Here is a 16,624-nt window from a genome sequence, read left to right on the forward strand (position 1 = left end):
AGAACCTGGGCACGAAAACCAAACTACCAAACAAGTGACCCGCTCTCAACCCCAGTCCCCTTGCATCGGAACTGTGTGATCATCGTCGGGAGTGCATGACCATTCCCCTGGAAAGGGACCAGGTACTACACATGGTATTAGCCAAAAGGCCAAGAAGCGATCAAATAATTGTAAACTAGTTAGGTATTGCTTCTCCGTTCATATATATATTGTATTTCTCACTCCGGTCTATACACTGAACACCTATAAAATACAACATATTGAGTATAATCCCTTTAACTGTTTTCTAAACAACAACAACAACACCCTAAACATATGCAGATATGTAGTATGAATGTAGGTCAATGATAGTATTGACTTACTAAAGCCGCATCTCTCTTAATTATACTATGAAACCCTGTTTTTAACATTTAACCCTCACAAAATACCAAAAAAAAAGAGACAACATGAATATTCATGCTATGACTGCCTATGTAGCACAGTAAGCTGTTGTATATCTTAATACGGAGGAGTATAAAGACTATCCACTAGAGGCTGATAACTTCAAAGGTGTACATTTTGCGGTGTGTCTGTGTGTTAGCGGGAACGCGATGATGATGACGACGGTGACGACGGTGACGACGGTGACGACGGTGACGACGGTGACGATGGTGACGATGGTGACGATGGTGACGACGATGACGATGGTGACGATGGTGACGATGGTGACGACGGTGACGACGTTGACGATGGTGACGATGGTGATTGTGATGGTGGTGGTGGTGATGATGATGATGAAGCCTAATTGTAGTAATATACTTCGGGAATAACAGCGAATCTCCGTCACTAAACAACATAGCGGTGTAATGTCTAGCTTCATGTACTTGTTGGATTTAACTTATGCTGTGTTATATTAAGTTGGTCGAAGGTGCCCAAGAACACGCGACAACCCATTTTGTAACTGCTATTATTGGTGAGAGTTTCTATAAACACCGTGACCAACATTTGCCGTTTTTCCAACTGGCAATTGACAGTATGCGACTTCTACGAACTAAATATATTCCCGGTTAACATATATCATCAGTCTAGGGGATATACGTTTGCATATTGCCTAAACGAACAGTTAACATAGATCAGTTGTTCATTAGAGATCATCATATGTTCAGTGTGAGGTTGTCAGATTCAAGAAAATACATGTTGACCAACTATATAAACTTATGTCTGAGCAGTCAGCTCGATTTCAGCAGAGTGAGCTAAGTGTTGGAATATGTAGATACAAAATGCTTTCTCGTACATAAATAACACACAAGCCTCATTTGTGATAATTCATACTACAACAATGCATCGCTGGTAACTCGTTATTCTTCGTTTCATCCCTCAACATCATCAACCTCAAGGAACCATTTTGAGCAAAAGCATTTCCTGTGATATATACCTTCAATCCGTTTGGGATAATACGCCGATGTTAAATTATTTTGTAATTCTTTTACACGTTCTGACGTCGTTTGGAAGGCCGTAAAGGTTTCCACTTAACTAAACCATCGGTTTAAAATGATAAACAACCATGATAACTAAATTTATAACTATAATGCTATATATCAATTTTCAAAAAAAATATAAACGCTACATTATTCAAATTTTCATAGGTATGATGGCTACCAATAGTAAGAATGTGGAAGAAACAGCTAAGGAGAAGAATTCAACAGGTATGATTGTCTATATAATGAATAGCCATTGGAAAGTTCACATCATCAAACAAACGTCAACTCAGTTTCTAAAATGAACAATTATTCTATGTCACATTTGGATACGTCGGATGGTCAAAACTGTATTCTTAGCTTTATGTATGAATTTTCTGCATTGTGTTTTGTTGGAGGTTAGTTGCGGGGTGAGGTGGGGTTGATTTGACTTTCGACTACACTGATATGCATTCAAACAACACTTATTTGCACAAGATGCTTACTAACATCTGGAAAATATGTTCCATGGGTTTCTTCTATCATGCACTTACATCCGGGCTATACACATTATGTACAATATCAAACATATGAATATTAATCATCACCTTCTACGTTTGAAAATGTATACAATGTAACATTGTCGTACCAACAATCCAACGATACAAACATCAAACAAATTAATATGACAACATGTGATACCATGTGTAGTACCTTGTCCCTTTCCAGGGGAATGGTCATGCACTCCCGACGATGATCACACAGTCCCGATGCAAGGGGACTGGGGTTGAGAGGGGATCAGTTGTTTGGTAGTTTGGTTTTCGTGCCCCTGTTCTTTTGAAGAAGTAACCGATAAACCACGACGAGTTTAATAGATTTTGCTTTAAACGTTTACTTAATGCTCACAAAACAGTAACACTTTTTTATCATTTATTTCGATTTTACGTATTATCGACAGATCTTAACTTTGGTAAGGAGGATCTCGGTTCTAATTCTGACGTGAGTACATTTAGCAATTTAGCTAGATACAAATGCTATACAGCTTATGTAGAATAACATTATTTTAAACATTAAACTGCAAGGACTAGACCAAGTATATTCTTCGACAACCTATGCTATTATTTCAAAGTTTTTTTTTTTTAGTACTGATGCAACGAGAAGTGTTTTTAATTGGAGAACATTATATTGATAATGATGGTTGGTGGTGATTATACGACTCCGAGCAATGGAACTAACAGGCTGGATCGTTATACCTTCCATATATTCCATAAAATATCTCACATAGTAATTGCAATTCTGCATTTTTTTTATAACCAATTGGGGTTGCATTCACCATCCTGTCTGTCAATAAGTTGAAAAAAACTGTGCTTTGGTTTTGTAGACCTGGAATATAAATTCACAATCATATATATGAACAAATATTGCCCTTGGCTGCGCACAATTGTCTAATAATTTCAAAACTATGTTTTCTCTACATCAAGTTTACTAGTCTCGGACTATCATCACTTAGCTCGGAGGACCAAGATCACATAATCCTAGAGAATGGAGATCGTTTGCCTGTATCGTCCACCTCTGAGGAACTACAAATTAAAGCGAACAAGGAAAAGGAATTTAGCCAGGACGAAATAGTAGGAATATTTACGTTCGCAGTAAAATGTAAACAGCTGAAGAAATTATCGTAAGTAATCACATATCACTTACTGTTATGTTTTTATTCACGTTAACTTAATGAACACTAAATTACTAACCAGCACATTATGGAACTGTGTTCTTGAGTATAACTTTAACTAGGTGATTGATGTTTGTACAGTAAATGACAGATACATCAATTAATTAACATTATAATTATTTTATAAAGGGTGGATATCATTAACATGACTCAAAACTCACTTTGTTTTTACAGATTCATTGACTGTTTGTTGCCTCTGTCACTTCCTGTCGGTTCTCTTTCTCAGAAGTTACGTGACATTGAAGGTGAGAATATAGAAAAAAACTAAATGTGTTACTCATCACAAACAATTTGTGATCCTTTGTGGGATATTAAAGTGGGTGACATCCTTAGATGGTAATGCTCAACAAAGAATACTATAAGGTGATAAAACATCTACCTTCTAATTTTGCTATTTTATGATTATTTTCTTGTTTTACCTATAACTAAATCGTTCTATGTTTCTTTTCTAAACACGGATTCCGTTTAGATTCTACCAAAGGTAAATGGATCTTGAACTCCAATGAAGCCACAACTCTTGAAGTACCGGTAATTAGTTCATAATTATATTATCTTGAGTATAATGATGCGTAAAGTTGTATCATTTGCTAGGCAAAATATTCTTAAATTCTCGTAAATGCATGATTGCACATAATGACATTACATAATTTTCAACCACCTAGGGAAACGGTTTCGTAGTATGGTGCACTTGTATAGAGAGAGTTGCGATAACTCGAATTTGGACGCCCTTCTTTCCATTTGCCGGGCGTCCTGCTGGGTACACTTCAATGTAAAGGCTAATTGATTGGTACGTGTTAAGTTTTATAGCCATAATTTCAAATGATAAATGAATGAAGAAGGATATGGTGAACAATTTCAGTACTATGAGATGTCAGATACGGTGGAGAGGTTATGGTGCCCGATTCCTGATTAAACGTACAGAAGTATTGATTAGTTATGCTTTAATACAGGTTCGGTAAGATAAATATTTATTGGGGAATAAAATCCGTACTGGTGATGCTGTTCGCATCTATGTCCGGTTAGTGGTATATATATATATATATATATATATATATATATATATATATATATATATATAGGAGAAATGGGGTAATGAAATGGGTGGGGAGGGAGTTTTGGATATATGTTTTCCATCGGTGATTACTGAAATATATAGTGGATATAATGTGGAAGGTGTAGTTAAGTTAAACATTCCCATACTATTGATGATTTCAAAGCAGATTCCATCCATTGGCGTCGTCAGAACCTACCCCGGGGGCAAGTAGATGACCTATAGTGGGTTGTGATAATTTCAATTCTGTATAGTTTTCCATAGTAGCTGAAAATAATAGTACACTTTACTTCGGGACTACAAATGGAATAGGGAGTGGAAGGCGAATTTCTATAGTGAGGGTACATTGGGAAGGGGAGGGGTGTGGTGAGTTTAAAATGATATCACATTAAAGTAATTGCTTCGCAGGATTTTGACGATATACAAATATGGCCCATATGAATCCGAACGGGGTGGAAAGGAAAGCATGGTTGCATATATTTTTTTAGTTAGGGTAAATATTATAAAAATGTCCACAGATACTTGTCATCAGGGTTGGCATTTTCCGGGAAAAAACCTGTTTTTCCCACTAAGCGGTAAAAACCAGGTAAAAACCGGAAAAAAACTGGTGAATACCGGTAAAAACCGCCTCCGTCTCGAAAACTATTAATACTTGTCCGTAATATGCAGGGTCAGCAGTGGGCATGATATTGTTTCATGACAGGCATATGTTATTGAATATGGGAGTTTCTTAGCTTCATTTTGAGCTATTTTATCACAACCTAATTCTACTTTTTGTGGAAAAAAGAGTATTTTTCATATTGCACATGTATAGTTATTCTGTCACGATCTCTTTAGCAGTATGCATTGCCTATTGCCCAAAGCATTATAGGTCTACACTGGGACACTCACACCTCCTAAATTCTTCAGGCCTATTATGTGCTCAGACAGTTCATTCAATTAATACAGTAGGCATCAGTCTATTGAGGTGAACTTCAATCCAGGGGGCTCAATAGAAACCGCTTTGAAACTATGTAAGGCACATGGGCCCAATAAAAGTATTAAACGCACAATCTACTTGGCAAGCGAGTTGTAAAAGATACACTGTGAATATGTTTGCTCACTTTCCATGTTTTTGTGATGGTGTTGCATAATATATATATATATATATATATATATATATATATATATATATATATATATATATATATATATACATATATATATATATATATATATATATATATATATATATATATATATATATATATGTAACAATACAATGTGACATATATAATATGACGAACCATAGCCCTAGGAGGCACCAACAGTTTGATACTTGTACATTCTCTAGATTATGGAATTATGCATCTCGATAGGAAATACAATTGGTTGATTTGAGCATCCAAATTATTATTTATTTGAATTATTTATAATAGTCTAATTGGTAAATTCACAAAGTTAGAGATCATGGCTGTTCTTTGGATGTAACCTACCCCCCTACCATAAGATGCCATTTTCTTGTAGTTTCTATGCTCCTCCACAAGTTCCACAAGAAATTTTAGGAATTCTATATAATTTGAGGTTTTTCCCAGTTTTTCCCACTTATGGGTGGGAAAAACCTCCCGGTAAAAACCGGTAAAAAATGGCCAACCCTGCTTGTCATAGAGAACGAAAGCTGTATTTTGCTTGGAAAATCATTTGAACAGTCCCGTAGTTCAACCAGAAATTTGGCGATGATATCACCACTCAATAATTAAAATAACAAATTTGTACAAGTCAGCAATGTTAAACAAAATACTTTCAATGGGTTAAAAACATTCCAGGCCCGTCCGTGGTTAAGAGCTGGGATGAAAAAGGAAGGGATTCCTTGGAAACTATCAGATTGACATATCATTCTTATGACGGCACAGTGAATATTTCCCTCTGTTTTTCAGCCCCTCCCACAATGAAATGGTCCAATGAGATAACTCAGCTAAACCAGCTGAATGACTCAGATATATGTCATGACCATGACATTATTAGCTGCTAAAACGACCAATCGATTGTTGACTGTTGGTAGAGAAATGTTGTAAGATAAGTTTATATTGGGTGGAAACAAGGGATAATTGAGTTGACTTCCATGTGGGTGCATGTAGACCTTCGCCTGGCGTCTTCTATTATACAAAATAGCATACTTGCAGCACTTGACTTTGCAAAAATTAAATCTTTAAATCACAGGGGATGTGAAAGGAATCTTGAAACAAGACCACGTTAACGTAATGGTGAATGGTGTGACTCCACTTTGTCCCGACCCGGAAATGCCAGTGCTGGTTTAAATACACCGAATTCCAAACAACTATATTTCTACAGTTAAGACATTGAATATTTTTCTTTTAACTGAACACAGGTTATTAAACAGCATATTACCATATTATATTGCAACAGATAAAAGACTGATAGCCTTAGTTAATCATAGACCTATTACTTAACTACACATAACATATTGACACTTGGCAGCATTGTCATGTTAATGGAGTCTAACAGCTCTGTAGTGCATATGACCTTCGAACTTGATGTTCCTGCTGACGTGGCCCGATCTTCTCCGGGGAGGGGGGTGCTTGAGTTTGTGGTAAAACATATATTTGAAGGTGACCTTGTTTCCATTGATTTGCGGTGAGAGAAAGAGGTGGGCATTGCTGAACGTCCCACCCTCAGTCTCCAGTCAATCGCTCACTTCAAATTGGTGATCATCAAAATAAGCCTGTTAATTACAAAACAGAAATTCGAGGTTTAATAAGTAAATGAAATCAGCTGAGCTGATTTTATATGCAAATAAAAAACTGGATCATATTTTACTTCGAGCAATATAGAGGTGCAACTACAACATTTGGTGCCATTGTTAATGAATAACTTGACCATGCAAAATGTGCTGCCTCTAATGGGAGAACCAAACATTTAGTAGAACAGATATTAAATTCTCCAATGTACCTCACAAACACACAGACTGCCCTGGAAGTGTTTATTTTCAATAGCTTACACGTGTATGGGCTGATTTCAGTTTCAGTCTTCAATACTAGGACTCGGCTAGGCTAAATATACAAACAAAGGACTAACGTTCTGTGTGCTTTGGCCTAGCCTAAACTTAACGCGTATGCCAATGCAGCATACACATACGTGACAAAGCTACGAGAAGGTAGTTGGATTATTTTGACTCCCATAATTTCTTTGCTGCTGGCTGTCGATGTTCAACTAGAACGACGGAAACACATATGCAAACAAAATGGCTCCATTCATCACGTAACCTGAAATATTCGGTATACTCATCGCAACTCTCTCTTTAAAGGAACTCTAAACTCTATGATATACACCTTCATACTAAGTGCGAGGTCTGCCCAAGCTTCCAATATTGAGATATCAACTTGTTTCCACAACTTGACCTCTGGTGAACCCAATGATATTTACCTCAACCAAAAAAGAAGGCTTTTTGTACTTAATGTGGTACTTCTAGACTCAGAATGTTAAATATGCCCAAGCTTCACTTCTTGAGATATCGTATTTTAAGTTTTACACAATTTGACCCCTTGTAACCTCAATGACTTTTGACCTCCACCAAAAACTGTATGCTTCTGTTACTCAATGTGGTACTTCCATACACTAATATAAACTTTGGTCCAACATTCATTCTTTAAATGTCGTGTTTACAAGCTGGGCGTCACAAACGCAGAACAGGCGCGGCGGAACGGAAAAATTATTGGGGGGGGGGGGGGGCTAATGTGTGGAGACTATCTAAGCGGAGCGCCACCATCGGTTGGCGCGGAGCGTACAAGAAAATTTTGGGTTATTTCAAACCCCCAGATGGCCGGAAACGGCACTTCCCGTGTGTTTTATGCTGCGAATACCTAGCCCTTAAATATGGGTCTCAAGTCTGCAATTTCTCAGATTGCACGTAAAAGTCTGTAAAAACATTGTAATTTGTACATTCAATGGTGTTTTAAGAGAGTAGCTATTATACTCGTAGTGTACTGGCAAAGACGTTTTTGAGTGTAGTAAGGGCAGTGGCGGAGCTAGGGGTATTGGTCGGGGGGTGGCAAGAATGGTCTGTAGGGGCGCTTTCGACACTATCTAAGCGGAGAGCCACCACAGGTTGGCGCGGAGCGTACAGAAAAATTTTGAGTAAAGATACTCCCTAGATTGCAGGAAATTACCCTTTCCGGGCCTTGCTAATTTGCAGATAAACGGAGAATAAATAGGTGTCGTCGCCATTTTGTCGGAAAATTACACCAACAGAATATGACAAATGTCAATAGGTATATGAGAGCGCAATAAAATAGTCGATAATAGCGAATAAGTACAAAGTATAGTGAAAAGCTGAAAAGGGCGCCAGCAGTCCATTTGAGTCTGTCAGGGGGGGGGGGGGGCATCCGCCCCTGACTGTATATATGGACGCTCCGCCACTAAGTAAGGGGATGTTGGAGAACTGGCTGAAATGAGGCAAGTCATTGGCCTACGACGAAGTTGTGTTACGCTCACTGGTACTCACACTCACTGCTTTCACTTTTCACGGGGCGTGAAGACGCGGTTGGGGTGACAATGTGGTCTATAGCCAGGGGACGGGCCGAGGGTCCCCCAGCAATTACTAAAATTATTACACCTATATAGTATACGTGTGCATCGGACAGATCGACAAGTATGCATTGAAAAATGGGCAGATGCACGTTTCGGAGCCTTGGTAAATATTGGGGGGGGGGGCTTATCATGCATTTGCCCCCTCAACTTTTTCATTGGGGTCTGAGACCCCCCCAAGCCGCCCCCCCGGTTCCACCGCCTTTGCGTCGCAAAACCTACCCGCACGCACCCGTATATACGCAATCATGAATGTGTAGGTTACGAATAAGATCAAACCAATAATCACGTTCACTATGTAGTGAACAATAATCAACTTGAGTTTTTCTTTGATGGTTGGGGGGGGGGGGGCATCCACTCCACATACACTCCATAAATTAAGTAAATCTATGTTAAGGTGTAATTATGTCAACTTAATTTAAGGTGTAATTAAGGTGTAATTATGTCCACTTTATTTACGAATATGCAGCGTAACATATACTTAGCATGAATTCATTTCACTTTAGAAATGAGTTGCATGCAAAACATAAGATGTAACCATTCTGTTTGTGTGCATTTAGAGATATTCCTTCGGTTATTGATTTACATGGGACGTTGTTAACCGTTCTTAGCAATTGTCAGATTTGAATTTGTCTCAGAATACACGTACAGATATGTAAACTACATGTTTTGTGAAATACACAGGAACAATGAACACCTTAACTGACCTACCAAAAGGCAGTTTTCCTAAACATAGAACATTAAGACAATGATGAATAAAATTAATGACATTATATATAACTGATAACCAAAATTTCCATAAATTATGATACGTCGAAGAGCTCTCCTCCCCTACCGCAATTGTCGTGAACGAAAGCGGGGACGGCAAACTTTTGGGCAATTGTAGAACACACAACCTTTATACGTAAATCATTATATTGGATCCCAAAGGTGGCGTCATGGTAGGGAAGGGATATTGCATTTCCTCTAAGCAAGTCCCTATCCCGTTGTAGATCGGCTGCGGTAAAGCTGATCTGATTTATTCTCGAATACGTCCATTTTTATGCTGTTGGAAATATTAGGCTAACAATATACTAAACCGGGTTAAAAAGTGCATTACTAGAAAGTGAAATTGGAAACTAACAAATATACGGTATGTCTGTGCTAAGTTGAAATACCTAAACTAGAACAATGGGTATCTGTTTTCCTAACCAGGAACAATAAACATTATTAACTATCAACCAGTCGCTCCTTTTCTTATTTTGTTGCTCAGTCGGTCAGTGCAAGTCGTTGTCTAAATCGACCAACATCTATTTGAAATATTGTGAAAGTTCGAGCAAGATTATATGGCATTAAAGTTTTGTCGCAATTTTGAATTTCCAAGAAAAAATAGAATATGTATCAATAAAGATTCAGTCCATATGGCGTTCGTGCTGTTCTTAAATAATTGAACCTAAAATGTCTCTTGATCCCACTGACCCCCTCCAATCATCAGCACATTACATCTACATATTTAACGTATTTCCCTGAAAACAAAGTTACCTTTGATCCATTAGTTAACAACTCTATAAACAAAGTGGCGTTCTTGGTATGGATTCTTTCCTTCACACAGAAGTAGATATAAGATGCACCTGTGTGTATCTGCCAGCATGTATAATATTTAATTCTTAGTGTTAATTTCGTTAATGCACATAGGGCTGTAGCCACTGGGAGCATGGGAACATATATGTCGTACTTCCCTAGCATGTATTGCGAAGAGATTTATAACTAAAGCACGCAAAATTGTATTCAAAGATGTTGTTAAAATGATAAAAATGACAGGGAATATGTGCATCTACAAAAGACAATTATGTTCTGAGGGGAAGAGGAGACACCCTCCCTTCAAACCCTCCCACAAAACGAGTATTAACAAAACTCATTGTCCCTCTTCCCCTCTACTCTCTTTATACCGATCTAACTGGAATACTTAACGGAGAGTATATGGTGCCAATAAGAGCATAGGCGTAGGAGCCCAATTTGATTGGGGGTGGGGGGGGGGGGGCTGTAACGACTGAGCCGTAAACTACAACCACAATTTTCCGCGGGCTTCGGGCGCATAACCTCTTAATTTACAGATCATATAGACATTAATCAATTATAACATCGCAAACCTAATTACATTCAATCATCGGCCGTGTTATTACACTTCCAAATTGTTTACAATATTTAATGTATTGATTTCCTTTAGCTACGTTCCTTTAGCTACAACCGTTTATTAAAATTAAATTCCGTGAGTGATGGTACTACCATTTTGTACATAATTCCCCAAAACCTCCCTCCTCTTGGACACTTACCGAAAGAACGTAACTGAAATGCGCACCCCTCCCACCTCTTGCTTAAAATCCAAATCATTTTAGAGAGCAGAGTCTATATGGTTCTATGCGAAGTAGAATCAATGCGAGCGTTAATTTAACGTAAGGTCCCTGAATCATAAAAAATAGGCGGGTGGTGGATAATGATAACCCACCACTCCCTCTCTATAGTTTTCGTCTTCGGATAATACTATTTGAAATTGATGAAGTTTGCTCTTTATTCTTTTGAAGACCCTTCTCTTTTCATTTCCAGACTAAGGATCAAAACAGTTTACGAAGTCTGTGTTCGAGTATTGTGTCTGTAAGGAGAATTGATTCTAAAGAACTCCAGATGTCTACGATATTGCTCCTTGAAATTGCATCAAGTCACAACGTAAGTCATTTATAATTCCACACAGCCGTTAGGAGTATCGCTACTTCAAATTTATTAGATCATTGCAATGTATTTAGATTACTTTTTCATTTGTGCTTTTTTTCAGTTTAAATGTTAACTTTTTTATAGGATGTTATTTTTAGGTGAGTAAATCAGAAATTGCAGTAAAATATATATTTATGTATGTATATATATATATATATATATATATATATATTACTCATAACGATTTAATATTATGTATATATATATATATATATATATATATATATATATATATATATATATATATATATATATTACTCATAACGATTTAATATTATGTATCTTCACTTGTATCTCTTCAAACTATCTCTTTCGAGATCCGGCTTTATTAATCACAATATATTTCGAGTTGGTTAGCATCATGTTTGATCTCTAGAGTAAGGCAACATATGTCACCAAAAACAGAACTAGTATTGTTCAATACCGGTTTCGAACCCCGGACATAAAGTCAGCGTCCATAGCCTAGTGGTAAGGGTGGCTGCATATAATGCGGGAGGCCCGATTTCGATGTGTGTGTTTTTGTGCGTGTGTATAGGAGGAGGTGCGTTGGTAACTGTGTGTTTTACAGTATTCGAACGCATTCCATTTCGACCGTCGTTGAATATAACAAGTGCCTCGTCAAAGCTAATCATTGTTATACAATCTAGATAACATGGATACTAGTCGCACGAATACATTATGGATCATGAATCATATTTTTTTCTCCAGAACAACTGCAACCACCCTTTCCCTTTCCCCTTCCCTTTATCTCCACTTCAGTCATGTTCCCCCATATAATGCAGGTCTTCACAGAAATACATGGAGGATCATAACGTCTCTGGAGCATGAACATCCACTTAATCCCCAACATTTATCCTCCACATGAATGCTGCAGTACATCGATGTGTGAACATCATATGAACAGGTGACACATGATTGTCCACACAAGTGGAAACGATTAGGTAAATACCAAGTAACTAATTTCTGTGTCTAAATCATCTAAATTATGGGGAAAAAAAAGTCAAAAAAAAAAACTCCGGAACAACTGCAACCACCCTTTCCCCTTTCCTGTGTTTCCACTTCAGTCATGTTCCTCCACATAATGCAGGTCTTCACAGAGATACATGGAGGATCATAACGCCTCTGGAACATTAACGTCCACTTAATCCCCAACATTTATCCTCCACATGCATGCCGCAGTACATCAATGTGTGAATATCATATGAACAGGTAACACATGATTGTCCACACAAGTGGAAACGATTAGGTGAATACCAAGTTTCTTATTTTTGTGTCTAAATCATCTAACTTATGCGAAAAAATTCATGACGGCTGTGATATTTTTGACGAAAGTCTATATTCACATTTTTGACGTCATTATGACATATTAATCTGAATGTCAAGATATAACTATGCGTTCTTTTTGGGATATCAATGCTTCAGGTGAGTGATAGTTGACATTACATATAATTATACGTTCATATTTTATGATGATAAAAGACTGATGCATGTGAATTTTGTTTCCGAAAAGTAATATATTATATAAGAGCGCCATATCATAACAACCAACACGATTATTTCCATTTCTTGATTCTGACTACCGAGGAAGCAGTCTCGCATTCAATATGTAATGTCCCATATTAAACAAAGGGTCTAGGGTACAAGTGTTCGGAAGTACATTGGTATTGACGAACGAGTAGAGCGAGAGGGGAGTATTGGCTTGATCCACACATTTACTTTCTCCTCAAGATATTGATAGAGCAAAGAAAATTGCTTTGCAATCATTAGTTTGCTTAGCATTTTTCCCCAAGTGTAAAGGAGGGGTTTTAGTGTTGAAATAACAGTTATTCTTGCACACAAATGTGTAAAGTCCCTACATGAAGGCACATATACTTGATAAGGAACATTTCATACACAAATTGGCAAAACTATTTACTATTTTTAATGGTTATATCCCAGTCCCCGTACTGTAGTGTAGCAAAGTAGTGTCGAAATTGTGCCCTCTATTTGAAGGATTGTACCTAATGTAAATCTGAATCAATCTTCATTAAGACTTAATGCAAGCGAGAATATTACCTACAGGAGCGACAATGAAGAGGTGTGTGGAGGGAGGGAGGGGGGGGGGGGTGGCGGACATAAAAAAATCAACTTTTGTAGATGTTACCGTGACCGAAATCTGAACATAGTTGAACTAGTTTATCAAATGATATTAACTTTTCTTGATAATAATGGTAGTATAAATTAAAACGAATGTTTAAGAGAGGACTTGACGTATTTAAAAAAAAAACACTCCTTAATTATTTTAACTTTGCGGCAAAATTTAGACTTAAGATGTAGAAACTTGCACCTATGAGGTAGGCCTATGTACAAACAAAAATGATCGTTTCTTGTATGTTTGATGATGCAATGATCCAAATGAACGAGCCAGCCCCGAAACGGAGTGTTTTAAGTTACAAACGTGTTTGGCTGGGGATTATTCGTGTCGTTGCAGTTAACAATACTTTTAGGGAAACTCTCAAACTTTTCGTGATTGGTTGTATTGTTCTATGTATCTACTATCATTTACTGGGCATGCAGGGGGACGGCATCATATTTTTGCCCGAGTTTAGCCGTTGGGAGCACAAACCCCTCTGTCGCTTAGAATCGACGCCCCTGGTATATTGGTCACAGTTGGCTAACATTAGATATAACACAATGTTATGGTAACTAGACACAATGTGTAGGAGGAACTACAACTGCATATGTCTGCAAATACGCAGTATTGTAGTACTTTTGTAGGAGTGCTTAAAGTATCAGGACGAACGCTTTAGTAGTTCGTGGTGTTATTTCTTGGTCGGACAAAACACCAGGGAGTTTATTTCATGTAGGAACCTACAAAGCAATGGCGCATGTGAGCGCCGTGAAAGGCTCATAATAAGTTGACTTCACAGCTATAGCCTCTGAAACTGTAAAAGCACAGAGACTATATGAAGTTTATGTTTCAAAGTCTAGTCATGTAGGTATCGTCCACTTGTCCAATAATGGCAATACTGTAGCGCGCACGCGCGTTACAAGTTTCTTATTACTGGGTGCGCAAACTAATTTTATGGGCGATGGGACAGTTTCCCACCCAGTTAGTATGTTATTTAATTCCGTGGTGTCAAGTTCTGACCAATTCATGTACATTACACTGTGACGTGAAAAACTAAATTAATAAATTCCCACTCGGATTCTTTTAACACTTACGTAAAAATGTAACAGTATGCTTATCATAACAAAAATGTATTATTGTACGATTCAATTAACATATTATCTGCTTTGCTACATTAGATTTCTCTCCAGCAATGATCATGAATATTCAACCCATGCTTTTTAATGAACCCTCACTCATAAAATATAGTTTTAAGTACATTTTAATCCCCATATGAGTTATTCCCACTTACCATTGGGCTACACTACACTACGCATAAACATACTTCTAATATTAGGACATTAAATATTAGTCACATCATCCAAAATTCATATAAATTAATATATGTGTCTTAGTTTATCAATTCAAACAAATGTCCACTTACGTGAAAAGATCTAGACAACCTCTGAGTCACGGCATGGGCAGGTGCCTCCCTTCGGTCGGTGATGGGAACTCTCACTCGGATATCCAAACACGTATACCGTCTACCCAGATAATGTAGCCTCTCTCGGTAATATCTACCCTAGGCTTGTCTCCACGACATATATTCTGTGGTTGACGCCCTGTTTACCAACGCCAAAAACAGCCGCCTACTCTGCCTTGTTGCTCAGAGTGAATTGGAGTTTCAAAACCTCATTACTTTGTAAGAGACATTTTGTTTTATCTAGCGCGCCTCACTCCGTAACAAAACGTTTTGGCAGTTACTGTTTGATGCGCTCAAAACACCTTGCATATTATGATAATTAGTCTATGACTAGTGAAAATAACCCTATACATTTATTTTTGATGCGCTCCAAACACCTTGCATATTATGATAATTAGTCTATGACTAGTGAAAATAACCCTATACATTTATTTTTGATGCGCTCCAAACACCTTGCATATTATGATAATTAGTCTGTGACTAGTGAAAATAACCCTATATAGTAAGACGGGGTAAAAAAAACCACAGGGTAGTTGGGGTAAAAAAAAACCACCCCCCAACTACAAGTCGTGAGAAATAGAAACACATTTTTGTATGGTGTATGTGAAAACCATGGTGCCCAAGTCAATTCTGACATACTTTATTGATTGTTACTATTCTTTTCCATCGGCGTACCGATACTTTTAGCGCCGATTTTTCCCATACTCTAAAAATAGCAAATATTTAAGTTCTGAACACTGTCCTTTAACTTTATCCTGCAAAAATATTAGAACTGATATAGAGGTTTTTGTTTCTTGGTTATGATAACAAGAGGCGTACCTACATGAATCAGTAATGTAATTACCCGCACGATCTGCCAGTTTTCTCGAATGACGTGGGTTTTTTTTACCCCAGGGTTTAGTGTCCGTTTGGGGTAAAAAAAGACCAGTCCTAATTTCCTCCCAAAATGGTTTATATTTATCACAGAATGTTAGAATTGCTATATGATTGACACAGGGAGTACATCTATGCTCCTCTAATTTCTACCAATATAATAATTTACATTTTTATAACTAACTGTTGCCTGTTCTTAACCTAAGTTATTTCTATGTTAGCCTAGTGTTATAGCCTAACACAATATATGTCTGCTGTATATGGTTATCTTGTTATTTTTAGAGTCCTAAATTATTCTCTACCCTAAGTCCCAACCCCACAGCTGGATGTGACACTAATATATAGAATAAAACTCATAAAACATTGTCAATAATGTTTTAGGGGGTATTAAACAGTCTTGATAGAATCTTGCTTAGTCTCGGAAGGTGGGGTTTGTTTCCCGGAGTTTATCGTTTGGCAATAGGTTAATTCATGCAGAACTTGATTGAAAATGCCCAAATAAAGCTTTTCTAAAGTGTGCTGAAAATATTTCTGGTGGTTTTGCACATTTTCTTTGGTAGTATGTTGTTGTTTTAACAGTGTGGACTTTTTTTACCCCAGCAGGGTTTTTTTTTACCCCAAAAATGACTAA

The 16,624-nt window shown here is 37.4% G+C and overlaps 1 protein-coding gene across 1 annotated transcript in view; it reads left to right on the forward strand.

Annotated features, from left to right (window-relative positions):
• LOC139983636 (uncharacterized) overlaps positions 1 to 16,624 on the forward strand; it is a 75,691-nt gene that overhangs the window by 14,787 nt on the left and 44,280 nt on the right. The window contains exons 2-7 of the mRNA XM_071997310.1: positions 1,626 to 1,685; positions 2,395 to 2,435; positions 2,918 to 3,114; positions 3,340 to 3,410; positions 3,635 to 3,693; positions 11,384 to 11,503. Of these exons, the coding sequence (XP_071853411.1) occupies positions 1,628 to 1,685; positions 2,395 to 2,435; positions 2,918 to 3,114; positions 3,340 to 3,410; positions 3,635 to 3,693; positions 11,384 to 11,503 (546 nt within the window). The 5' untranslated portion in view covers positions 1,626 to 1,627. The remainder of the gene's footprint in view (positions 1 to 1,625; positions 1,686 to 2,394; positions 2,436 to 2,917; positions 3,115 to 3,339; positions 3,411 to 3,634; positions 3,694 to 11,383; positions 11,504 to 16,624) is intronic.

Source organism: Apostichopus japonicus, chromosome 16 (assembly GCF_037975245.1).
Source record: "Apostichopus japonicus isolate 1M-3 chromosome 16, ASM3797524v1, whole genome shotgun sequence".
In the NCBI taxonomy this organism is placed as follows: Eukaryota; Metazoa; Echinodermata; class Holothuroidea; order Aspidochirotida; family Stichopodidae; genus Apostichopus; species Apostichopus japonicus.